The following is a 27187-nucleotide window of genomic DNA, read 5'->3' as shown; positions in this document are numbered from 1 at the left end:
ATGGAAAGAAATTCTGCCAGGACAATTTTTCAGTGAGACAATCACACAATTGTGACTAAATAGAAATTATGGAACAGAAGTATTAGCCTTGCCCTATGAGGGGTTTGGCCCAGGCATTTGCAACATAGCTTCAAATATTTTACAAAACCTAAGAGTCAGTCACAAAAGAAATCATTGTCATAGAATTTAAGGCAGAGGGGACCACCATATCATTTAGACTGACCTCCTGTATATTACAGGCCACCACCGCCACCAACACACTAAACCCAGCAACAGCAATGAGACCAAAGTATTACAGCCCAGAGGAGACTAGACTATTATGAGCCACAGAGAATAACAGGTATTGCGGTGTACCAGTGCCAAAGGCCCATGCAATGGTAGGGAAATTAATAAATGAGGAATACCCAGGTAATCCTGACATGTGACCTGCCCCCACATACTGCAAAGGAAGACAAAAACCATCCAAAGTCACTGCCAATCTGACCTGCGGACAAGTCCTTGCTGACCTTATATATGTGACCTTAGCATGTGAGCAAAAACTATCCAGCCAAGCACCTGCGAGAGAGAATGCTTAGTGCCACCTCAAAGCACTGGCCCTCCCCGTCCAATAGCCCATCTCTAGCTGTGGCCATCTCCGATGCTTCAGAGTAAGGAGACCAATCATATCCTCTCTGAGCCTTCTTTTTGCTAAGTTAAACAAGACAACTCTTCCAGTCTCCTCTCATAAAAGATAGACTCTCCACTCCATTGATCATCCCATTAGCTCTTCTCTGCACCTGTTCCAGTTTGAATTCATCTTTCTTGAACATAGATGAACAGAACTGTACACACTATTCCAAATGAGATCTTACCAGTGCCTTGTACAATAGCATCAACACTTCTCTATCTCTAGTAGAAATGCCTTGCCCAATATAAACTAGTATTTGAGTTGCCTTTTTCCGCAGACACATTACATTGGTGGCTCATAGCTATCATGTGACTGAGGGTTGTTCAAATATGATCTTATACAACCTTTTAGGGTCTGATACTCATTTATCTCTGGCAGCATAAAGGAACCTTGAAGCATGAGTAAATTAAAGATGCACCCACTTTATGCTACTAGAGTAGTATAAACGGACTTTGGTGCAAATGAGAATCAGGTACTTTAACTCCAAATTAGGCCATATTTTATGTTGATATATATGCAACATGCAACTCCATTGAAGTCATGCACTGTAGCACTGCATCTTGCGTACGGTTTTTTTTGTTTGTTTGTTTGTTTTTTGGTCTGGTTGATTTTTCTGGTTTTTTTACAGTACTGCATCCTGGGTGCAAAACATTACCATTCTAATCAGATAGCATTTCACTCCCGCTTTGCACCAGTGGGAATGATTGGACAAGGTGCAAACCAACAGTGAATTGGGCCCAATGTGCTATGTGGATTCAATGTCCCACCCTCCAGAGAAGGCTCAAAAGAGCCATGGCGGCTATTCCAGCCAATATTAGCCATGGAGAGACTGAACTGCAACTGAAACCTGTTCACAGGTTGGAGCAGCTGGTCTTGTGCAGCCATTATAGAGGTTTCCTCTGTGCATGGACAGCTTCCATAGGTTCTACCATCGTCCTGACACCCTACCTCCATATACAGCCTCCCTCAGCCCCACAGATAAGCAAGGGAGGACCAAGGTGGCACAGAATGCCTTGTACAGGTCTACGCCTACTTATAAACAGCACGGACATATTCAGAATCCTTATTGTTCTGTGCACCGACATTCTTGCCCATCGCAGTTTCTAGAAAAAGAGAAAAGATAAATTTACTAAAGTTAACTGGGTGAAAAGTCAAATTCATTGACAACATACGGCCAGGTGTTGCATGAAAGCATTGCAGCCATTTACATCCTCATCTCATGGCATTTCTCTTTTTATAGAATATGTACTCTCTTTGTGAGTCTAGTCCTAATATCCCTATTCCTTTCATCCTCCCTCAGTTTAGATTCCATGTCCCTGTTTTACCCCATGGACAAAGGATTCTCATAACACAATATTTGATTGTTCAGACAAATACAAAAATAATTAAAATAGAAAAGACGCATTCAGTGTAGATAATGCAGAAGTATTGTTACAAGACAGGCAGGGCCTTTTTGTCAGTTATCTCAACTAATGAAATTGCAGCATTGTAACTGCTGTACCTTAAGTCTCCTTATCATTTACAGCACTTTTATAGCGACTGCTGAATCATCACCAGGACTTACCACAGATTATATCCAGGGCACAGAGAGTGATGTCTAGAAAGCAATCAAAGGGCTCTTTGTCAACGTGCTTTTCAAGTTTATCAACCAAAATAGTGGCTTGTTCATTCATAACTTCTAGAAAATCAGCTAAGATTGTGAAGTGGAATGTGGGAGTTATCATTTTCCTTCTGGAACGCCACTTATCCCCAGTGCTACAAAGTAAAGCGTTGGAAATTAAGCACAGTATAAACAACTCATCAAAAAGGAAATAATAAAACGCTTGAGTAGCTACATCTTGTAGACAGGTTCTTAAAGCTAATATTTGAGAAGGTTGCCAATGGCCAATGTAGTCTCTCTGTCAACCCATCTTCATTAATGACATTGATAACTAGCTCTAATGATTTGTAACATTTTAATACATAAATTAATGTCGGTAGTTGCAGCCAGCACCAATCACCATAAGGGGCAAAGTGGAAGTACATTTTGCTACAAAACTCTTCTAATCATACAGTGCTACTAACAGCTTGGTGCTAACTGTAGCTGCTGCAAGATAAATACTGTGAACAAAGTTAGGCACTTGGGGTGGAAGTGGGTGAGGAGAAGGGTAAATAAAAAGGCCCTTGTTAAATATTTAGTATCCCAGCCCTGGCTAAGCTTGTCTTCACTGATAATCGTAAATGGTGGCTGCCCTCATTTTTCCCCTATGTAGAAAAGTGAGGGTTAGGGATAGTTATAGCCTAATATGGATCTAGTTTTTTGCATCAGTATCATCTACCAACCGTTACTCAGAGAAGAGGATTCATCTCTCACAGAGCTGTTAAGGTGGTGAGACAGACGCTGGGCAAGTATATGTTTCTGTGGTCCCTCCCCCGTGCAGGGAGCAGGGTGCCCCCAAACAGCGCTGTCTGCAGAAAGAATCAGCACACAAGTAGCTGTTTCCATTGCAGTGAGTCCAGATAGTTTCCCCTCTTCCCACGGAGCTCTTTTGGGATACTTGATCCCAGCCTCCCCAGCCATCCAGCTCACTCTGGGGTGGACCAGGTCTACTCCATTGCCCCATGTACTAGAGTGCCTAATGATGCTTCTCCAGTCCCCTCCTTGCTGGAGTTTGAGGTATGGATGTGCTTGATCTTGTCTCATCATAACAGCTGGCTAGCCAAAGGAGCCAGTGGGCCTTCTCCATTTAGCTATTCAGCAGCTCGTCTGCTAATTTTGCAATCTTAAGAGTAGACCTAGGCTGTGTCTCAGATAGCATCAGTACAGAACATTCCTGTTTTTAGCAGGAGAGCTCCCAGAAGCCCCTAAACTTCCTTCCAATTTTTAAGTGACCCCAAACAGCATTTCCTTGAACCTGGCCCTCCCTTTTCTATCATGGAAATCAGGAAGACAGCATTGCTATGAGATCATTCTCATACTATGTGATCCAGCCACAGTGTTAGTTCATTCCGACTTTCTAAAACACCAAAAAAAAAAAATAATTTAAAAATATCTGAAATGGCAGATACATGTTAGACAGGTGCTTGCAAAAGCAGTGTAAGCAAGTACTGTCACAAAAGAGGCAAATGTCATTCTGGGATTTATTAACAAGTGTCATATGTAAGACATGGGAAATAATTGTTCTGCTCTACTTGGCATTGGTGAGGCCTCAGCTGGAGCACTGTGTCCAGTTTTGGGCACTACACATTAGGAAAAATGTGGACAAATTGTAGAGACCCCAGAGAAGAGCAACAAAAAATGATAAAGTGTTTAGAAGCATGATCTATGCAGAAAGGTTGAAAGAACTGGCCATGTTTAGACTAGAGAAGAAAATGTTAAGGGAGGACTTAATAACAGTCTTCAAATATGTAATAGGTTGTTATAATAAGGATAGTGATCAAGTTTCCTCCATATCCACCAAGGGTCAGACAAGAAGTAATCAGCTTAGTTTGCAGAAAAGGAGATTTAGACTGGATATTAGCAAAAAGCTTTCTAGCTATAAGGATAATTAAGTAGGGAATATGTTACCTAGGAGGGTTGTTGAATCCCCATCATTGGAGGTTTTTAAGTAGATGAACACCTGTCATGGACAGTGCCTAGATATATTTAATCCTTCCTCAGTGTAGGAGGAAGGGCTAGATGACCTCATGAGGTCACTTTGAGCCCTACATTTCTCTGATTCTATGCACAGTAGGATGGAGAGAGGGGAAATGGAGCCTGTCCAGGCTTCTCCCTCACCCAGTAACCCAAGAACTCTCCAGATGTAGAATTGTGTAAGAGAGATACTCCCTAATTTTGGGGTCACCAGGACTAATGGTGTCTCCCCACCCTCCAGCCACCTGTCCTCTGAGAAAGAAACTGCAGGAAGGAACCAGCCAGAGAATGAATCTGGCAGAGCACCTGCAGAAGCAGTTTAAACAGGGATCCAAAACACTGATAATATTTTCCACAGCTTTGACTGGACTTTCTCTGACCTGTGCTGACCAGCCTTTTGCTCCAGTCATCTCCTCCTCTTCTCACTGTCTCTTCACTTCAACCTCACGCCACATCTGCCTCTCATGTTCCTTCTTCCCCTCACCTTTCTCCCTTCTCTTATCTTCCCATTTAGCACATATATCATTAACCACCACCACCATCCCCCCCACACACACTCACCCAAAAATATGGAATGAACTTGATTGGGTGTGAGATATCCATTTCCCTGTGCCTGTCTTGTCCATGCAGGGTATGCTGCACTTCGAGCTGGAGGTATGAATTCCAGCTCAAGGAGATAAACCCACACTAGCTCTGATCAAGCTACCACAATAAAAATAGCGTAGCCATGAGAGTGCAAGTGGCTAGTGTTGCCTGATTCTTTAGTGGTTATTGATTATTATTGATTTCCAATTAATTCTGATTTAAAGAGCTGGGGGACTGTAGCGTTCTGGTCCCAGAGTCAGGCACAACAGAATCAAGGTTCAACATCTGGTTGGGAATCCCAATGTGCACAACAGAGACACTCACACTAAGGTCAGAGCAAAACTTTAACCACTTTTATTAGCACAATTAGTAAAGACAGAAAAGCTTCAAACCACATAAAAAGATAGCAAAAATTCAGACTTAAGGTAATATCCTGCACCCATTCTTCACCTATATATTCATATATTCATAACCTTCCTTGGGAATTTTGTGGTAAGAGACAAAGGTCCAGCCCTGTCCCTGACGTGCCAAACTTGTCCGATGGTCCAGATCTCCCTCTTACATGGTGGTCTGGCCTCTGGCTATAGAGCCTAGAGGCGGTCACGAATATTCATTCAAATGCCCAGCCTCCCTTGTCCATATGTAATTTCCTCACCTTAATAATGTTGGGGTATCTTTATCCTGTAGGTTAGTATATTAATGATTTCAACTATTTATCATCTACGTCAATTCATTGCCAAGGCAAGTTCGTAGTTAAACATTTGCTAACATTTTATCCTAAAATATCAAAACCTAGTATCAATTCAATGTTCTTGTGGTTACCTGGTATAAACTTCCCCTTTAAACACACCTTTCCCAGTTCCCCAAAACTCAGGGTGATCTGTGCCAGAGTTCACAGGTTTCAAAGCCTTATGCTAAGTGTTTAAGCTAATGTCTTACAGGATACAGGCCTGTAGATTCCTTTGTGTAACTTCTGAGTAAAATAAAATGCTAAAGCTAGCTCCACAGGCTATACTAGCCACCCCAGGTATGTACCTAGCATCTTGGATGGATACATAGTTGGTGCAGCTAGTCCCTCCCATCGCTCAGAAACACTGGGGCTACACTTGAAATAGCTTGGGTATGCCTCCTCAAGCTAGAATTTACACCTACAGTTTGAAGTGTAGACTCTGCAAGCTCTTCAGGGCAGGGCACCAAAGTCTGACTGAATTCAGACACCTTGTTCAGAAGGTAGGCCTAGTTTGCTGCAAAGTACACAGGGCCTTATTAATAATGAATGCAATGCTACCATATTAGCTAAGGAGCTGCTCTGCAGCTCCAAAGGCATGGGGAGGATTCCTACCGCTCCATTCCCCAAGCAGCAGAGTGTGCACTGTTGTCCTGAATTTGGGTGTCAGAGGTTGAGAATGAGCTGCCCGTTTGGCACCACCTGCTCTGAATCTAAGCCACTCTTCAAACCTGAAGGTAGGCAGTGTTATTCAGCACTTTGGGCAAGGAGACAGGAGCAATGGATTCTGTTCCGGGGTTGGCCGCTGACCTGCTACATGACCTTGGGAAAGTCACATCATCTCTCTGTATCTCAGTTTCCTAGTCTGTAAAATGAGGGTAATAAAATGTATCCTCCTTTGTAAAGGCACTTGAAAATCAACACATAAGAGATACGTGATTATTATTATGTATATGCACTGAAGCTGTACATTTGTTGAGGAATATATAGTGTCTGTTAAGTGTCTGTACGGTCACCTGATAGGATCAAAAGAAATGGACCCTCTGACATATGCACGGGAACTAGAGATGCAGGGGGTGCTGCAGCACCCCCAGGTTTTATGCAGAGCTCTGCTTCCATCCCCGCATGCGGGGTTCCAGCCCCACACCCGGGGCTTCGCTTCTGGCCCCCCACGCGGGGTCTGGCTGCCAGCCCCACATGCAGGCTCCCGGCTCCATGCCCAGGGCTCCTCTGCTGCTGGCCCCGCATCCGCCCCCAGCTGTGGGCCCAGCATTGGCCCCTTTACTCCTGTCTGGGTCCCCACCTCTCAGAGACACGGCCCTGCTCCCAGCCCTAGCTCTGTGGGGAGGAGGCAGACAGGGGTAAGAGAGCTGGCTATCAGCACCCCCATGCTTAAAAAAGTGTTCCAGAGCCACTGTCCTCTGACTATTAATTATTATTATTACTAGCAATATTTTCATAGTGCCAAGGAGCCCTAGTTATAGATCATTGTTCTAGGTACTGTCCAAAGGCAGAACAAAAAGATGGTCCCTGCCCCAAGGATCTTACAATCTACACATAAGACAAGAGAGAATCAATGGAGACAGATAGATGGGGGAACACAAAGAAACAATGAGGCAAATGGGTATGAGCTCTCAGAAATATCAGCCTTAAATGCTTTCACCTTAATGTGTTCCCTTTGATAGACTGTTCCATGTCCCAGCAACATTTTGATCAAGCCACACTCTTCCTAATCTAAGCCCTATGGACAGAAACTCCAGAGAGCAAAGAGCTCTTCACTCTGTCTGTTGGTGAAAAGTGCAGGTGGGGGAGTGCTCTCATAGAAGAGCTTCATTTGCACCCACAATTCCTCTAGTGACACTTGGGAAGTGTGATGGGGTATGTACCCTACACAGACCCGGAAAGGATTAACCTGGGCCTGAGAGGCCAACCATCCAACCTGGAGATTGGGCCAAGCATAATTGATAAAGAAGCCCAGATAGGGAGGAGTGGGTGGTTACTATAAAGAAAGACGTTTAAAGCAGAAGGGGACTGCTGGGAGAGAGTCTGCAGTCACTCTCTGGGAATACAGAGATTGTGAGGGGGAAACCAGGCGGTGGGAAAGTTAGCCCTGAGACCTTTGCATCAGTGGAGAAGGCTGGCAAGCAGCCAAGAGAGATGAAGCAACCACTGGGAGTGGAGCAGGCTCCAGTGGTAAAAAAGGGAGAAAGGTTAGCTGGGAGAAGGCCTAAGAACAGTCATAGTTACAAGAAGCCCAAGGAAACGGAAGCAAGTAGTCTGAAGGAGCAGACCTTGGTGACTGATTATAGGATCCCTGGGATGGAACCCTACTGTAGTGGGAGGGCCTGGGTTCCCCTATCAGGCACTGCAGAAGGTGGCATTGCGATGTCCTGTTCCTTTAAATATTTGGGTGCTCTGCACTTGTCCTTCCCAGTGCTGAGCCTCACTTCAGTTTCGATTTCTTGTTTGCTGCCAGAACAAGGAAGCCATCACAGCAGGCATGCGTTTAAATCAGCTCCCCCACACTCCCCCACCCCGCCATGTCTGTGTCCTCTGCTGAGGCCAAAGATAATGGACATGAAGCCAGAGAAGGAGACAAGGATTACAGAGCCCTGAGAGAAAGGTGTGAGGATAACAGGGCCCAGGGGTGGAGCTGAAGGCCTTGTTATGAGGGCATTGGGTTTATCTGTAGGACTTTGTTACCTGGGAAGGGGTGGTCTTAAATTGTGACCTGGCCAGAGGGTCAAATCACAGGAAGAGATGGACCACTGGAGGATCAGAGCGGCCATCAGCAAGGTGGGTAATGAGCTCTCAGAGAACCTCTGGACGGGGAAAAGAGCTCTTATCCTGTGGCAAAGAGCTCATTTCCAAGCAACCAGGATTCTGCTAAAGGGTCCTAAATCAAGAAGTTTTGACAAAACCATATTCTGTCAGAATCTGCAGTTCTGTCAAAATTGAAACAATTTGCAAAACTGGGTGGATTTCACCAGAGTTTTGTTTCAAAATAAAACTGGGGGGGAAAGTTCTGACCTTTCTGCAGTTCTGAAATGTTCCGTTTTGACACTCTCAGAATGAAATATTTTGATGTTTTTTGTTTTGAAATGACAGTTGATCTCTACCAAAATACAGTCAGTTAACAATGCCACTTACAAACATTTACTTTCAAATACTGTGGGAGTTTTTGCTGATTAATATTGTTCATGTATGTAACCATATTGAGAAATTATACCATATACAGTGTTGACTTGGACCCCACTGACTTCAATGGAAATAAGGGAATTTGGCTCATGATCATAAGACGATGAGCCAATTTATGAAACAGCACTTTCCAGGAGGTAGTATGTATTACCCCTTAGATTGCACATGTAGATAGGACAATCTCTTATGATCAATTAGCAGTAAACAAGGGGTATAGTCCACACTCATTCTGGGCATGAATTACCTCTGATAAAATATAAAAAAAATTGTTGAGAGGCTTTCTAGGGGTTTTCAGTGTCATAGATCTTGAGCGTTATAGCTAGGAAGGTTAGTTCAGCTGCATCAGTTTTAAATATGAATCCTTTAATCTAAGGCAGTAACCAGCAGGTGTGCCCCTAGAAGTTCTTTGCATGGTATGCACCACTGAATTACTCTCACTTGAACTTAGCATGGTGTCTACATATTCACTTTTTTAGCTTACATTTAGCAGCAAAACAGACAACTAATAAAAATAAAATGTCAGTAAGTGGCATTGCGACCCAATCATGGGGGTGCAGCACTGCTCGGGTTTGGCCCAGCAGCCCCTTCCTGAGGGGTGCAAACAGAGCTGAGTTCTGCTCTTAGAGGCACATGGCTCCCATTGAAGTTCATGAAGGTGAGTCTGAGCACAGCTGGGAGCTAAATCACTAAGAGTATGTGTGTCATTTGTGTGGGGATACTAATTGATTTTCCTAGATTATAATTGGCTGATATTCTTTTGTTGAAGAACTGAAAGTTTTTTCTATCAAAATTATGAAAACTCGAGCTCTGTGCATTTGAGTGAGGTCTTGCTACATCATTTGCTCTAACGTAGCATTCACATTCTTCACATCACATGACCTTTTCAAGAACTGTGGTTTTTTTCTAGGCTCTTGATAGTGGCAGAGAGACCCCATTTTAGAACACTACAGGCCACACATGGCTCTTTGGGCATCTGTACTTTTTATTCAAATATTTATATCATAACTGAGTTATTCTGCCTATTTGCAAATAAAATGTAACATTATAGTTTTAAGGCAGTCCATATACATTATAACTTAAAATTCAACTTTGCATAACTTTAAAGGGACATGACTCTATTTGTATATTACTATACCTTGTTAGAAGTCCTGTGCCAAGCCATGGTTGCAGAAATTTGTATAGATAGGATTTTTCCATGTGCTTTGAACTGCTTAGAATAACCTACCAAAAGAAGAAAAGATGGAGGGGAAATCTCTCGTTAGATGAAGTTAGTAAAATTGTTTACTCATTCTATTTTGCAAGAGGACATTTGCAAGGTATGGCCAAAACTATGACACACATGACTCAGTCAATAAAGCTAGTCTGAAAACTTTGACAGAACCATTTTCTGTTCAAAACTGCAGTTCCATCACAATTGAAATGCTTCAGAAAATCATGTGGATTTCATTGAAATATTATTCTGGAGGGGAAAATGTATTAAACAAGTTCTGACAATGTCTTGTTTTGACATTTTGGAGAGTAATATTTCAGTTTTTCATTTTGAAATGATTATTATAGTACAAAATTTAAAAAATTGGACGTGAACATATATTGTAATATCAGTTAAAAGGTCAGAGGAATGAAATGTTAGTCCCGTTTTTTGGCTGGATTGTCATTAATGTAACTGCAAAATTGCAAGAGTGGCTTCTAGTGCAGGCAGGGGAGTAGCTCAGGGTGCAGTCAGGGGGGTAGCTAGGGGTTGTGTGCGAGGAGGGCTCCCCTACAGTCTCTGTTCCCTGAGAGCAAAGCGGGCTGGGAGCAAAGGAGCTTCAACCCCTGCACCACCACCAGCAGGCAATGAGGGAACACCGCAGCTGCCTGCTTCATGGCACCAGCCAGAGCAGCAGCTGTCCCCTATTGCCCAGCTCCGGCTTCCCGCCTCCGACCTGGCCAGGCGACAAGGACAGAAGGAGGTGTGTGGCGGGGGTGAAGCTGCCCCAGGACTGCCCTGCTCTTGCAGTGTAGTTTCGGGGGGGGGGGGGGGGGAGAGGGAGGGGCAACACCCCTTTGCCTCCCAACTCTACCCAGAGGCTCAGGGCTTCTGCCCCATGGGGAGCACCAGGGCATGGAGCTCTGGGATTCAGCCCCGCTGCTCCTGGCTTCAGCCCCGTAGGGGGCACTGGGGATCAAGGCTTCAACCCCTCAGGTCCTGGCTTCAGACCTGCGGGATGTGCTGAGGCTCTGACTCTGGGTTTTAGCCATGGGGCAGCACAGCCCTCTTGAAAGGGTTCACAGACCCCCTGTTGAGAACCGCTGAGATAGACTGTCCAATATCAAGTCCTGTAGAGAGATTTCTTTGTATTCTTTGCACTTTATTAAATAAATGCTATAACATTTATCTCACCCATATATCACTTGCTAATAAGAAAAACTGTACCATGAAGATGATAGCACTACACTAATGTCTGAAAACTAGTGGATCCTTAACACAGTATCTGCATTCAGAACCTGTTATGTTGATCATGCAAAGTGAAGTTCAAGGTTTTCCACAGTCCAAAACTTGGATAAACATTTCCTCTCACTTAGTCGAGAATCACAGAAGTATTTTCAATCAATGTAAAGGCACAGAACAAGAATTTCTGCATTTATCTCCGAGCAGACTACAAACCATTCAGGGCTAGACTGCACTATTTGCACGCTGCCATAGTAAAGGGGATTGGTACTCACACCCCTGCAGTGAGAACACCAAGGGTATTGTGTCACAGTTGGACTGACAGGGAGTGATTTGTGTCATCCCTTTAGCTCATGCAACATACTCCTGGGAGGAGCATCTGGCATGCAGTCCCTGTGCTCCCCTACGTGCCTATGTAACACCGACAGACCCCGCTCGGCGGCAGGTGGGATCAAATCTGAGACCTTTGGAGCTTACTGTATGAGCTTCTACTGCATGAGCTAAAAGCCATACAACTCTTAGCTAAGGCTGTAGAGCAGACTCATTTTAGCTCTCTCTTTAAGTGGTCTTGGTGCCACTACATGGGATGGAGCACCACACCCAGGAGGTGTGTGGGTTACATACTTCCCCTAGCTGAGGAAGTGCATCCCAAATGTCAGATACTTCCCAGTTGAAATCCTGGACAAGCCCCCACTTGTAACACTGACAGACCCCAGTAATAAATCTCTCTCTTTAAGTGATCTCGGTGCCACTAGATGGGAGGTTTGTGGGTTACACCCACGAGGTGTGTGGGTTACACTTAGAGTTATAATGCCCCTGTGTAAAAGGGAGCAGGGAGACCAGCATGAAGCCTAGGCTCTAGGGCCATCAAGAAGTTTTGAAGACTGGTGTCAGTAGTGAATGGCCAGCTATTTTCAATCTTTTCTGTAAATTCTGGAGATAAAGCAACTTAAAATTTCAAATTAGGGAATAACTATAATGATTAATTAAATCCCTGGATGTGCCCATATTTGCTCACTCAAGTGAAGAGAAAACAGGGTTTAATTTAAAAAAAAATGAAACAAGATTATATCAGTATTGCAATTTACATTTTAGGGGTCCTGTTGTCCACTGATGTGTAGGTAAGCTTCAGTTGTCATCAGCGGCACATACAGTGCACATAGAAATAAAGGGGAAAGAGAGACCCATTCATGGCAAAAACTTCAAATAAAGTTGAAAAAATAATCAGTCATTTCTTAAATTTTTATACTGAAATTTTCCTTGGCAATTTGCTCTTTATATTGAAACTTTATTAGCACTGGTTCACAAATTGTTGCCCTTGAACCTTGAAATTACATCAGTTCAAATATTTTGACGTTCCTGATTTATAAATTACACTGAGGGAATGTAAAATTTCTGACATGTTTTGTGCTACAATTGCATGACTTATACAAACAGATTTATTAAAAATGAGATCAGAATACTCACCTCAACAGTATCTGGATGATATAAAAACAGAAAAGGCAATGGTCCAAACCAAAGTTTTAACAGTGGTTGATTCCTGAAATCATTATAGTATTGCATCATTTGTTTAAAGAAATCTGGAAAAGAAAATCTGTTTGAATGGGCCCAAACCAGGACTTCTGTGATTAACTGATTATAAATTCACTGTAGCATTATATTTGTTACTGTAACAAAGCTGGTTTGTTTTGCACTTATTTATTATTTTGATTACCGTAGCACTTAGGGATCCAAACAGAAATCATGGCCTTAATCTGAAAAGCACTCTACAGACACAAAGAAAGAGCCACCCTCCTCCCCTGCTTGCAATCTACTAGGGTGCCCAGATGTCCCGATTTTATAGGGACAGTCCCAATTTTTGGATCTTTTTCTTATATAGGCTCCTATTACCCCCCCCCCCCCCCACACACACACACACACACACCCTGTTCCAATTTTTCACTGTCTGGTCACCCTAATCTAAACAGAAAGGATATATCCTTTTCAGTATCCAGAAAGATAATGGAGCAAATATTTAAGCAATCAGTTTGCAGACACCTAAAAGATAAGAAGGTTATAAGTAACAGTCAGCATGGATTTGTCAAGAACAAATCATGTCAAACCAACTTAACTGCTTTCTTTCAGAGTAACGAGTCTTGTGGATGGGGGGAAGTTATAAGGTGGGTGCTTAACTGGTTAGAAAACTGTTCCTAGAGAGTAGTTATCAGTGGTTCATAGTCAAGCTGGAACAGCATATCAAGTGAGGTCCTGCAAGGATAGTTCTGGGTCCAGTTCTGTTCCATATCTTTATCAATGATTTAGATAACCGCATAGAGAGTACACTTACAAAGTTTGTGGATGATAGCAAGCTGGGAGGGGTTGCAAGTGCTTTGGAGGATAGGATTCAAATTCAAAATAATCTTGACAAACTGGAGAAATGGTCTGAAGTAAATAGGATGAAATTCAATCAGGACAAATGCAGAGTACTCGATTCAGGAAGGAAGAATCAGTTGAACACATACAAAATGGGAAATGACTGCCTAGGAAAGAGTACTGCAGAAAGGGATCTAGGGGTCATAGTAGATCACAAGCTAAATGTGAGTCAACACTGTAAAGAAAAAAATCATTCTGGGCTGCACTAGCAAAAGTGCTATAAGCAAGACAAAAAGTAATTATTCTGCTCTACTCCACACTGATTAGGCCTTAACTGGAGTATCGTGTCCAGTTCTGGGCACCACATTTCAGGAAAGATGTGGACAAATTGGAGCTAATAGACCCCATCCTGAGGAACTCTGCCCAGAGACGTAAACAAATAAGTGATCAGAAATGGGCACCATGGTCACAATCACAAAGAATGTTCCCATTCCAACCTCCTCCTCCTCCTCAACTGATAAATAGCCATTTTGGTCGGGGCTAGGAGGAGACCCCAAGACTTTGTGGGGGCCACAAATAGGATGTGAATAAATTTTTAAAAAGAGTGGAATAGTCCAGCCAAAACCTCAACAAGAGAAGGAGGCAGAAAAGGGGCTTCAAGCTGCAGATATGCACGCACCATGGTCTCCCTCTGCCACCCCAGTAGAGGACTGTCACTGTGAGGCGAGCAAACATTGATTTATTAGAAGGCGGGTTGTCCAGCACCAGTTTGTCATGGCAGGCGTGCATTGTTTTATTTGAGGAGTGGGGACCAGCATTAATAGATTGGGCATGGGGCCTTATATTAACAGATTGCCGTGCTGTGTACAGTGGTGGCAGCATTAGCTGGAGGCTCAGAGTTCAGCCAACAGTAGACCAGTGTCTTCAGACCCAAGAAGTGAGATATACTGAATCATCATGGGAGCCAGCAAGGGTGGGTTTGCAGCTCAGTGTACCACTATACTGTAGCTTGCAGAGTAGGTATAGTCCTTGAGCTAGTAGGTGGTGGGTGTTTTCAAGCCCAACCCTGATCTATAAAATATACTGGGTGGTGCACAGTCAAATAAAATCAGAAACAATATATTTTCATATTATCATAATTTAAACAAATAGTTGCCAAGACTAAATTACAACTTTGGATTGCACAGGATCAGACAGGGATGTTACTGGGTGTAGCCAGGGAATTGAGGTCCTATGACTCCTGTTAAAGAGGGTGTATGCTCCCTGACAGTGCAATGGCTGTACAAAAAAGCCCTCTGTGCAAAGTATCAGTTTCAGGGTAATTGCATCTGTATCGCCCCCTTTGTGGTAAATTTCAAGCTCGCCCAGTCAGGTCTCAGGACCTTCGCTGTCACCTCTCTCTGGGTAGGGATCCGTGGCCCACTCCATTCTGACCAGGGGCTTTAAGGTTGCACAGCTCCCTGCCTCACACTGTGATGTTCAAAGAAATCCAGTCTGCCTAACAGCCAGTGCCTTTTTCTCCAAGGGCTATGAACAATGTATTCCCAGCAGGTACAAGTTATCATACAGCTCTTTCGAAGCAAGCACTTTTATTCCTAAGGAAAAAGCATTATAGAGAAAACAAAAAAAAATAAAGTTCCTATATGCATGCCAGAAGCTTGCCAGTGGTCATGCATTAGTCTTATGGGGCCCTAGTAGGCCAGAGTCTTTCCAACCCTTCTGCAAGGGTTGGTGGCCCTCCTTGGAAAGAAGGTGCAGTCTGTTTGCTGTATCAGAAAAAAGGTCCTTTGTCAGTTCAAGTTCATCCTTTTATACCAAAAGACTTTTCTTTGTACCCTAATCTCTGGAAAACCCAACTGCAAACCAGTATATGAAAACCACTCCAGAGGGTGGCACCTCTTTAGAGTTGTTTAGTCTCAGTGTTTCACCTTAATCACCTCCTTCTGATCTAGTTTCTGAAGGAGCAATGGTAAACCTCCCTTGTAGAGTAGAATACAATCATACATACGATTCCTGGCCCACAGTGATACATAAACTTAATACAATTCATCCCCCCAAATATACTACATGTGGTTACATTATCTGTCATAAAGAAAAGGAGGACTTGTGGCATTCGATGAAGTGAGCTGTAGCTCATGAAAGCTTATGCTCAAATAAATTGGTTAGTCTCTAACGTGCCACAAGTACTCCTTTTCTTTTTGCGGATACAGACTAACACAGCTGCTACTCTGAAACCTGTCATTATCTGTCATGTCTCCCCTAGAAATAAATGGGTGTCCCTAGGGTTTCCAACCGACATCCTAAGGGCACTCATGGAGAATTTTCTTCCATTACCTTTCATAATTTCACATTTTAACTATTCGTATAATAAATATTCTAACAATCGAGCACACATCATTCAAAATTTCATATAGAGTCGTTTGACAAATGTCCTGTGTAATATCTCTCTTTCGGCCTGTAGAGGGTTGTCAATCACCTTCTCTTACCCTTGTCATTCCAATATTTTTGGGTGTGAGTTTGATACCCTGGTGCTCCCACACCCATCTCCCATCTGGCTCCTAGGGAATGTGTGTGGTGCCCTTTTGGCTGCCCTGAAGATGGGTGAAGTTTCCTCATCCCCCTTTGGTATATTCCATGAAGCATGTTTTTGGACAAAATGGAGAAAGAAGGCAGGGCTGGCTCCCTGGAAAGCAAATCTTAACCATTATTTTAACAGTGGAAGGTGGCAGGGGAGGGCAAAGGAAATTCTTCAAACCTCCCCCATAGCCAAATTCTTTTCTCTGAGCCTCAGAGACTGAAGCATGAGGACCTAAAATTTGACCTAATTTCAGCAAGGGGAATGAGTATTGATTCCCATACACTGAGTCAAGGTGAGCATCAGTTCTTCCCCAACCAGATTCTAGGTCCTTTACATTTTCACAGAAAACCAGGTAGCTTCCTACCTTACACTGTTGATAGCCCTTGGAGAGAAAGCAAAGCACAGGCACTAGCCTTTATGCACATTGGCTTGCTGAAGATATCAGTGTAAGGAAGGGAGCTCTATAGCCTTAAAACCTCCAGTCAGAAGGAAATGGGATAAGGGACCCTGCCCAGACACAGGTGATGGCTGCAGACCTGAGACCTAACTGGGAACTCCTGAAGTGGACCAGACCATAGTGGGTGACCGAGTAGGGAGGGAGGGAAGTACAGGTGCAGTTACCCTCAAACTGACACAGAGTAGTTGTGATAATCAGGGTAAGTAACTGAATCAACCGGCTGCATGGAATGTCATTGTGTATAAACAGACTGTCATGTCAAGTAAGCTCTTTTATGAAAGCTTGTAACATTCTGAATTTGGTGGTCATTATGAATAGCGCTCTGTGACTTCTTGTGACCTCTGTGACTTCTGCAGCAGCCAGTGTGGCTGTCCCCAGGGCTCAGGCAGCCCTGGGGACAGCCACACCGGACGCTGCTGGAGCAGTCCCAGCCCTGGGGCCGTACGCACCAGCCATTGCTTTGGCGGCCCTGGGCAGCTGGCCCTGGAGACCACCTGAGCAGCAGTCCCAAGGGCAGTGGGAGCCGCCACAGCTTGGTGGCTCCTGGAAGTGGTCCCGGGTGGGCCAGAGCAGTCACTGGCCCCCGAGGCTCCCTCCCCCCAGCATCTGGGGCCAGGGGCTCACACACTCCTTCCATAGCTGGTGCTGTGGGCACCCCCCCCCCCCCATGGAACCCTTCGTCCCATAGGATTAAATCAGGAGTATTTATGGTGTAACTCATGGACAGGTCACAGGCTGTGATTTTTTGTTTCTTGCCCATGACCTATCCATGACTTTTACTAAAAATACCTATGATTAAATCGTAGCCTTAATGATAAGATATGTATACAGATTGTGGTTATGAATTTGTGGATTTGTATAGCTATAAAATGTGTTCATAATTTGTGCTACAACATTCAGCTCCACCTCACAACAGGGAGGTGATCAGCCAGGCAAAAAGGGGCTGCCTTCCCCACAAGATGAGACTGGCTCCAAACACTTCGCATCCTACAAGTCAGGAAGAGACATCGGATGGGCCATTAAAATGAATGGGGACACACTGAAACAACTTGAAACTGAAAAGAAAACCCCAGTCTTGAGAAATTAAGAAAGGAGGGAATTTCCCGCACCATGAATCACCATAGTCTGAGAAAAAGAAGAAGAAAAAAACCCTGAAAACCCTATTAAAAGGAAAGGGGTTTGAAGGGAAGGCTATTCAGAAACTAGGCAGCATCAAAGTAGGATGCTGTCCATGAAACACTGGATCCCATCTACAACAGAAGCATGCTGGGCAAGTGTTTAGAAACAGTACGTAACTTGTACTAGAAAAGGTAATTTGTCTAATATAGAAGTGTAAAGGCTGAAGTTGAAGCTTTATGTTTATTTTCTGTGTAACTTGTATGCATTTGCTCTGCCTTACTATGTCATCTTTGAATCTGTGATTTTGCTATTAAATAAAGCTTTTGTTATTTTTTGCCGCAAGCAGGTCTCTGCTGTGCAAACTATATAGAATGCGTGTCCAAAGTGATCTGATCACTGGGGGAAGGTTTCACTCCTTCGGAGTTGACAAACCAGAGAGGAAAAGACCAAGTGTCTGGTAGTCAAGACTGGAAGGGGCTGTTGAGGTCACCCTACAAGGAGTAACTAGGCTGGCAGAAGCCAGAGTGAAATCTTTATGGCCGTAGGCTGGCTACTGGTGTCAGGGCTCTGAGCCATAATAGCATAGCATTAAGGCACCCACAGTTACAATGCAGGCAGTGATAGAACCCCTTATGGTCTGAGTGATCCCCAAAACCTTACAGTACTCCTGTGAAAACTTTTGAAAAGTCTTTCAAAAACAATTTGCATTGTGGAAACTTCTCGCACTCTGGTTCAGATCCTACTCCCATTCAAGTCAGCAAGAAAGACTGCCTTCTTATGGGAGTAGTTTGGGGCCCACAGAACTTGGAGTTATATTAATCCTGGTTCTGGCAATGCACATGTGTGTCCATTTGGAGAGTCACTATCCTAAGTGTGTGCAAGTATCTGGCCTACAGTATTGTCTTCCACATCACGACCACCACCCACCTGCATCGAAGTTAAAGAAATTAAATTACCCTTAAAAAAGAAAGAAATTAAATAATTATTTTCTTGATTCCACTAGAGGTTACAAAGCAAGTATTACTTCTCTGAAAGATCACTTTTGTTAAACAATTAGAGCTATAGAACACTGCACAAACAAAAATGCATATTTGCACAGCTAAAAAATTCACAGACATCACAAGCATATTGATATTTTCACAATCTCATTGTGCAGAGAGTGGCACAGTACCTTCAGGTCCCTACAAAATATTACATAATAATAATTGTGGGTGTATGAAAAAAAGCTCATGGGAGAAAAGGAACTAGCACCAGGCCTGATTAGTCTTGAAAACCCCACAAGTGTAATGAATGGTCTCATGATACTGCACGTCTGCCTGTACAAGTTTTGAGGTAAACCCTGCATACAGTTCCAGAGTTAACATAAGAACGGCCATACTGGGTCAGACCAAAGGTCCATCTAGCCCAGTATCCTGTCTTCTGACAGTGCCCAATGCCAGGTGCCCCAGAGGGAATGAACAGAACAGGTAATCCTCAAGCGATCCATCCCGTCACCCATTCCCAGCTTCTGTTTGTTTGCAAACAACTCTTATGCCTATGAGGGAAGCAACTAAATTTGTAATTATCCAACAATTTAGTATGACTCCTTTGTTTTTGCAAGAGATTCAAAGACATGTATCTAGGCAGTTGTTTTTAAGCATATAAACCGAGAAAGTAGATGTTTCAGGTCTCTCTCATTTTAATTGTTTTACTGACCTGACTGTCCATTTGACAAACCATCTCTGCTGTATATCTTAATTTGTACTGGTGATATGGGCCATTATATATATTTAAACCTTAAATGTGTGGAAAGGTCGCCTCTGAAAAAAGTTAACTTCTTGAACACCCAAAACAAAAAATAACAAATAAATTAGGGAAAACTTGACAAAGATCAAAATAAAACATTTGTCCACAGTTAAGAGCTTATTTACATATTCTAATAATAAGCTCCTTAGAAATAGGGATAAACAGGAGCAACACGCTGAACCATAAAGAGGTGTCAGAGGTTTCTGGGGGAGGCTTGGTTGGTAGAAGTAGAGTCTCGGTAATGCGGCCTGTCTGTTTTGCCTGGATCTAGAAATGCAGCAGGATGCTGAGTAATGAACTGTTTTGTTTTTGTCTGCAGCTTGGAAAAAATCCTTTAACCTAAGACCAGCTCGCTCCTACTCTGTTATTCTACAACACCAACACCACCACCACTTAGTGATGGGACCAGTCCAGCTCCACGGCTGCAAATCAGCTCCTATTTCTACAGCCCCTGGAAATCGCCAGCCACTTCCCGAGCACTTTACTAATGTCTACACCGCTGTACGCCCTGTTGCCGGGGCTGATCCCCAGGGCATTGCGGTCACCCGGGAGAGAGGGTGCCGCAGGCAGCAGCTCCAGGAGGGAAGAGGGGTTTGCAGGCACCCCCCGCTACGTGTCTGGGCGGCCGTTACCTTCCCCTTTGCGCTCGAAGAGCAGAGCATTTCCCAGCAGCGGGTAACAGGGGCTGAGCCCCGGAATCGGCTTCAGCGCCTTCCACTTCCCCAGGTAACCCGGCAGCAGGCGGCACGTGAAGGCTGCCAGCAGCGTGAAGAGCAGAGTGACGGCTCCAGCCCCCCAGTAGAGCAGCCGGTCCCCCTCCTGGGGCAGCTGCAGAGCCCCCATCGCTGCCCCGACCCGGCCGCTGGGCGCGCACTGAGCCACAGTCCTGGGGTGCTGCACCGGGAGTAGAACCCGGAGGCGGGCTCCAGCCGAGGGAAGTGGAGCCCAGGGGCGTGGCCCGCTGCAGTGGGGGGAGAGGCCCAGGAACAAAGGAGTGGGAGGGCAGGAGGGATCCCCAGAGGCTGCCTGAGGAGGGGGCAGAGCAGCGAAGGCATAGGTGTTGGAACTAGAGGTGCTGGGGGAGCTGCCGCACCCCCTGGCTTAAAGTGGTTTCCATCACATACAGAGTTTACAGTTTGGTTCAATGGCTCTCAGCACCCCCACTTTACAATTTGCTCCAGGTGCCACACATACCCTTGCCCAACATCGGACTGCCCCCCACTTCCCTGATTTCCTATGGCCAGAGCCCCCTCAGACCTGCTACGCCCAGTGCCCCCTCCGCAGACCCTGCCACAAATGCACAGCGCCCTGCACACCACCAGTCCTACCCAGCACCCCCTTGCCCACAGCCCCACCACAACTGCCCAGCGCCCCACACAGAGCCCCCACTCCCCAGTGCTCCAACACACAGATCTTCCCCGCTCCCTCACCGCCCAGCACCCCACCCCATGTCTCCCAGAGACACACTCCCCCATGCCCTGCCTCCTGGCCACACGCATCAGCCCTGATGGGAGGCAACTGTGTCTGGCAGGATGAGCTGCCAGTGCAGCCAGGGCTGGTTCCGGGGTGAACAATCACTCCGGTCCCCCGAGAGTGGCATGTTCAGCCAGACCAGGGCCTGCCCCAGCCAGCCTCCTTCAGGAGCCACTTGCCTGGAAGGGCCCAGCCATGTCCCCCACACTGCCCCCCATCAACTGGCTGAGACTGGCCAGTTTTCTGCACCAGTCCCAGGTGGCTCAGCTCAGGTGGTGGGAAGCAGAGACTGCACAGACCCAGAGGTGCACTGGGGCCTGGCCAGGGGGCAGAGAGAATCATAGAAGACTTAAAAGTTGGAAGAGACCTCAGGAGGTCATCTAGTCCAACCCCTGCTCAAAGCAGGACCAACCCCAACTAAATCATCCCAGCCAGGGCTTTGTCAAGCTTGACCTTAAAAACCTCTAAGGATGGAGATTCCACCATCTCCCTAGGTAACCCATTCCAGTGCTTCACCACCCTCCTAGTGAAATAGTTTTTTCTAATATCCAACCAAGACCTCCTCCCCTGCAACTTGAGACCATTGCTCCTTGTTCTGTCATCTGCCACCACTGAGAACAGTCAAGCTCCATCCTCTTTGGACCCCCCTTCAGGTAGTTAAAGGCTGATATCAAATCCCCTCTCACTCTTCTCTTCTGCAGACTAAATAAGACCAGTTCCCTCAGCCTCTCATCATGTGCCCCAGTCTGCTGATCATTTTCATTGCCCTCCCCTGGACTCTCCAATTTGTCCACATCCTTTCTGTAGTGGGGGGCCCAAAACTGGACACAGGCCTCATCAGTGACGAACAGAGGGTAATAATCACTTCCCTCAATCTGCTGGCAATGCCCCAACTAATGCAGCCCAATATGCCATTAGCCTTCTTGGCAACAAGGGCACACTTCTGACCTACATCCAGCTTCTCATCCACTGTAATCCCCAGATCGTTTTCTGCAGAACTGCTGCTTAGCTAGTCTGTCCCCAGCCTGGAGCAGTGCATGGGATTCTTCCATTCTAAGTGCAGGGCTCTTAAGTGCAGGACTCTTAAGTGAACTTAAGAGTACACTTAAGAGTGCACTGGGATTCTTCCGTTCTAAGTGCAGGACTCTTAAGTGCAGGACTCTTGTCCTTGCTGAACCTCATCAGATTTCTTTTGGCCCAATCCTCCAATTTGTCTAGGTCACTCTGAACCCTAGCCCTACCCTCCAGCATATATACCTCTCCCCCAAGCTTAATGTCATCTGCAAACTTGCTGAGGGTGCAATCCATCCCATCATCCAGTGATCACTACCCATTGAACCCGAAAATAGAGCCAGCTTTCTATCCACCAGACCCAGGTGCGGCCCGGGGTGGCACAGACATCTGGCCCATGGCATCTGACTTGCAGGACTCGGGATAGGGCAGGGGCAATGGATTCTTCCTAAATGTGCGGGGGCCATAAGGTCCCACCCCCTCCATGGCCCCATCCCTGCCCCATAGTCCTCTTCCTCCTGAGGTCCCACCCAAGCCAGAAGCTGGAGCCAGGCCGGGGAGCCCAGGCTCCTCCACCTGACTGTGCTCCCCAGCCTGGCTCCATCTACACAAGAGCAGCCCCCGGCCCATGTCCCTGGCCCCCCCAACCCAGGGCAGGTGGAGGTCTGTGGCTCTCCACACAGCTCTTACCCCAACCCGGCTCCGGCTTCTGGCCTGGCCTGAGGGTGTTGCCTTGGTGACCAAAGAGGAGAGGCAGAAGACCAGGACTGTGGCAAAAAGTGGGAGGGCCATTGCCCCTTGGCCCCCCTGTTCGGTGCCCCTGTTCTGGGACCCTCTCACCTCACAGAGTCCTAGAGCCCAAGCCTGGGAATTAAACAGCCCCTTAGCCTGTCAGATGGCACAGGCCAGCATTGGGTTCTTAATTTCAGTATAGGCATACCCTTAGGTGCCTGAATCTAACATCTAGGCACCACTGGCATTCATGAAAGGCTGCTGCTTGACCCTTTAGGTGCCCAAAGTCCCTACGTGCCTAAGTTTCTGCTGGTAAAGTCCCCTACATTTCTGTCAGTGGGCATGCGCAAATCTAAGTCCTGACACTATCAAGCTGCTCTTTACATCTAAGCCCTAGTGGGATTCACATACTGATTTCCTCAGCTGGGCCTGATCCAGTAAGCGTGCTCTTTGCACACTCAACCACACAAAAAGGAGCAGAGGAGTATGCTACTTCCCTTACAGTCAGTGCCCTGTCTAAATTTCCTGGAAGGCATGGAAATTATGAAAATGCCCCCAAACTGTGATCTTTTCTTTGTTTTTCCCCTCCTTCCTTAAGAAAAATGGCTACAAAGTCTTTAATACAATAATTATTTTAGCTAGTCAGTTTTAAAGGATGGAAAGAATTTTACAAGTAACTAGTCAAAATTGACTGAGGTTGCTTCTAAATTTCATTCCTTCCTAGAAATTCAGTAGCATTACTTTAAAATCCATGGAAAATCTGTGAAATTCAATATTTTGCCATTTACACTGTCATGAATTTTCTACAAAAAAAAGTATGAAAATCATGATGTATACAAGGCCCTGTTAATTCTGAATAACCGAATAGTTTGAGTACTTGGCTGGGATGTGGAAGACCCAAGTTCAAATCCCCACTCTGCCTGATTTGGGGCAGGGATTTGAAGCCAGGTCTCCTACTTCCCAGGTGAGTGCCCTAACAAGCGGGCTAACAGTTCAACAGGTCTCCTGTTGGCATAAGTAGCCTCTTCATTAAGTGCTACAGCGCAATAATTGTAGAGAAACCATGGGAAATTGCCAGGAGCAGAAGTGCCAGGCCCAGAGATGCTTGGGAGGGGCAGCCTGGAGCCAAAGAATGAGATAAGAACAAGGAATGCAGGCCAGATTTACAGAATGTGGGGGGGACTTTATCCTGGGAAGCAGTAATTCTGAAAAAGACTGAGGTCATGGTGGATAATCAAGTGAACACAAGCCCTCAGTGCGATCTGCAGCCAAAAAGGCTAATGCAATCCTTAGATGCATAAACAGGGGAATATGGAATAGGTGTGAAAAAGTTCTAGTACCTTTGTATTTGGAACTGGTACAATGGCTACTGTGCCCAGTTCTGGTGTCACTGTTCAGGAAAGATGCTAATAAACTGGAGAGGGTTCAGAGAATCAATGTACTACTTCTTAAGTGGCCATAAAGACCATAAAGTGGGCATATTATGCTCGCAGTTGCTCAAAACAGTGAACAAACATACTTTTAGAATGCAGTAGTAACAGAGATCCAATGTCGCAAGCCCTGTTAAGAGAGAATGACAATAATGAAACCTGGAGGTGGTCATGACACCGTGTGTAGCTATTGCAAGGTCCTAGTCTGCACCCACTCTGCCACTGAAAGTACAGAGATAAAGGGATGCCAGGATTCTTAACCCGACTCCATTTGAGTACCTTCAGTAAGCATGACAATAAGGGAAGACTTTGCCTGATTATTCTGAGAAGGCTATAACAGTATAACATGTCGTGCTGACACAGAGCTAATAAGATTCACTCAGTATTTCCCGAGTCCAGACAGTGAATTTGCAGGCTCTGTAGGTAAGAGATGTGTAATTATATACCACTGGCATCTTTGCGCTATTTCTGATGACATTTTTAAACAACAGTAAGCAACAGGCACTTCTGTAATATGCAGTCAGAACCACACTGCAAAGTTATGAACACAGCGTATGAAGTGTATCTTGTGGCAGACCCATCCATGTTTTTCAGCAGCTGCTGGCCCAGAGAAGTACAGTTCCTTTTGGAAATACAACCTGGCAGTGTTTCTGAAACAGATATTTTTTTCTTATTGAAGCAAGAACCTGAAAAGCTCAAGTCTGACTAGCTTAGTTTTTCCGTTTGGTCCCTGAATGTAAGAACAGCACATTAGTCATGACACACCCCAAAATTCCCAACCTATGAACGTTTCCACCTGACAGATGACTGTGGAGCATTGATTAAACATAGCATCGCTCTCTGACATAAGAGCAACTTAGTGGCTCCTCTATGTACAAGGCTTCCATATCAAGTATTTTTCTACAATTCGCGGCATTACCCTAATGTTAAAACCCAGTTCTGAGATCACTGTATAATAATAGTAGTTTTTATCATACTACAGCTCAGGTATGTAATTTAGTGTACATAATTTACTGCTGTCAGAAGGTTATTCAGTCATCCAAAAAGGCACAAACACACAACAAAGACTCAGCAAGGCAAAGTTCTTCACCTGGTTACTTTATCCCAGTATACCAAAGCTTTAACACACTACAGTCAAGATGTCTGCATTAAACAGCCATACAATCTGCTAATACATAGTAGTAAGTACATGGGACATATTCCAAGTCAACCAGTCATTCATGTTATAATAGGCTAACTGCACAGATCCCTGAATGTGACAGCCTGCAGCATTCTATAGGGAAAGATGGTGCACCAGACCGTCAAAGCTGTCTGCATCTACACATCAGCAGGTGTTTTCCCCCACATGAAATTGGTAACCCAGTTACACAATATCTTCCTTTTTGCATAATCTTTCCTGCTTCAGCATAATACTCCTTCTATGGGCGTACGTAGGCCCAGCATTACCCGAGGGATTATGGCTACTTGGATTCCAAACATATATTTTTCTTTTCCACCTTCTGTGAGGTGTGGTGTCAATTGCTTTTGAGTAAAATAGACAGCCAAGATTTCTGCGACTAGGTACCTCTAAAAAGGATGCCGACACTATAGATTATCTGTATTCAAAACTGCATCTGTTTTTGTCTCGTTACTATTGCACACTCCTTACCATTGGACAAAGCAAGTTAGTGAGCTCGATAAAAGATAAGTGACAAAAAAGACATTTTAAACAACTATTGATGTTCTCATTTTTGTGGATTCCCTACACTGATTTATCCTGTAACTGGCATTAAGTGAAAAGCTGCAGTGAAAGCTGCAGGTACTCCGCACTTAAGGCCTGATCCTGCACCATTAAAGTCAGTGAAAGATTTGCCATTGACTTCAATCTGCACAGGATTAAGCCCTTATAGAACTAGGTGCCTAACTCTAGGACACCCAGTTTGAAAAGTTTTGTCTAGGTAATTTGATCAAGGTCACAGGGGGAGGTGGTGTCAAAAATGGAATGAGGCCCTTGCACAGGGAACGTGCTTCCTCACATGATAGTGAGCTTCCTCTCAATGGATATTAACAATTAAACCTACTGAAACAGTGTATTGTAAAACAACATGTTACAAAATATGCCTGAATAATTATCAGAATTTTGGACCCTACTGAGACAACTGAAGGGCTCAAACCTGGCTACAGTTTTCCAACCTTGTTGGAACCTCTTATTATGTTAACTAAAAAATTTAAACTTTTTGCATATCAAGGTCATTCACAATCCCTTAAAATGTGTTGACACCCACTCTTGACCTTTTAGTGGCCGCCACTTGCTCCAGGAGTTCCGTATATCTGAAAATCTGATCCAAGCTCTTCTCTGCATTCCACTTCTGTAAATAAACAGCATGCAAGGTAACATTGGCCTGAAAGACTACATGGGTAATTAGCACTTAACCTTACCAGATTCAGTTTGGTGGGGGGTCCTTTCAACAATACACTTTGATGTACCATGTGTACTGCCAACAGGCAAAGAAGAGACTAGGGTGCTTAGGTGAAGCTAATGATCAAGTTAGTGACTTGGTTTCACTGCACAGCTGAGCCCAGAAGATACAAATGCTTATTGGGATCCTCATCAAAGCATACTTCTTATAGTTCTCCATAGAAGGAATTAGGTAGTGCAAACCAAATGTAAAAGCATACACACAAAGGTAAGAAGACCAGAATAGTAACTTAAAAAAAAAAATCATGGGTCTTAATGCAAAAAGAATGGGGCAACGAGAGCCAGGAGAAGAGAAAGTCCTAAATATGGAGCCAAAAAAATCAGAATAAGAAGAAAAGCACCTTTCCAAAGAAACTTGCCTTGTTTGTGTTTTTTATATAAAGTGGGAAGGGATGGACTGAGACCCATGCCAAGGGGAGCAAGTTTCATTCCATAGGGCCCACTGAAGCAAAGTCATGATTGCCTCAACTTTTTGGTGCTCAGCGGGAGACACTTTAAATGGGGCTTAACTTTCAGAGACTGCTGAGCACTCTCTGAAAATCATGCCCCAAAAACCAAGGCAACCAAAATC

At 44.8% G+C, this 27187-nt stretch overlaps 1 protein-coding gene across 3 annotated transcripts in view; it reads right to left on the bottom strand.

The window, feature by feature from the left end:
• The window catches only part of LOC140910580 (cytochrome P450 4V2), a 38463-nt gene extending 18049 nt beyond the window's left edge, over positions 1-20414 (bottom strand). For 2 of the 3 annotated variants that reach the window (XM_073341867.1, XM_073341868.1), the window contains exons 1-5: positions 20145-20414; positions 12689-12801; positions 9926-10011; positions 2232-2422; positions 1701-1770 (exon numbers count right to left, since the gene is read on the bottom strand). In XM_073341867.1, the coding sequence (XP_073197968.1) occupies positions 1701-1770; positions 2232-2422; positions 9926-10011; positions 12689-12801; positions 20145-20355 (671 nt within the window). In that variant the 5' untranslated portion in view covers positions 20356-20414. The remainder of the gene's footprint in view (positions 1-1700; positions 1771-2231; positions 2423-9925; positions 10012-12688; positions 12802-20144) is intronic. The other variant, XM_073341869.2, reaches the window with a different exon arrangement.
• Positions 20415-27187: the final 6773 nt, after the last annotated feature.

Source organism: Lepidochelys kempii, chromosome 4 (genome assembly GCF_965140285.1).
Source record: "Lepidochelys kempii isolate rLepKem1 chromosome 4, rLepKem1.hap1, whole genome shotgun sequence".
In the NCBI taxonomy this organism is placed as follows: domain Eukaryota; kingdom Metazoa; phylum Chordata; order Testudines; family Cheloniidae; genus Lepidochelys; species Lepidochelys kempii.
The sequence above is the reverse complement of the archived record's forward strand: the minus strand, read 5'-3'. Positions and strand labels throughout refer to the sequence as shown.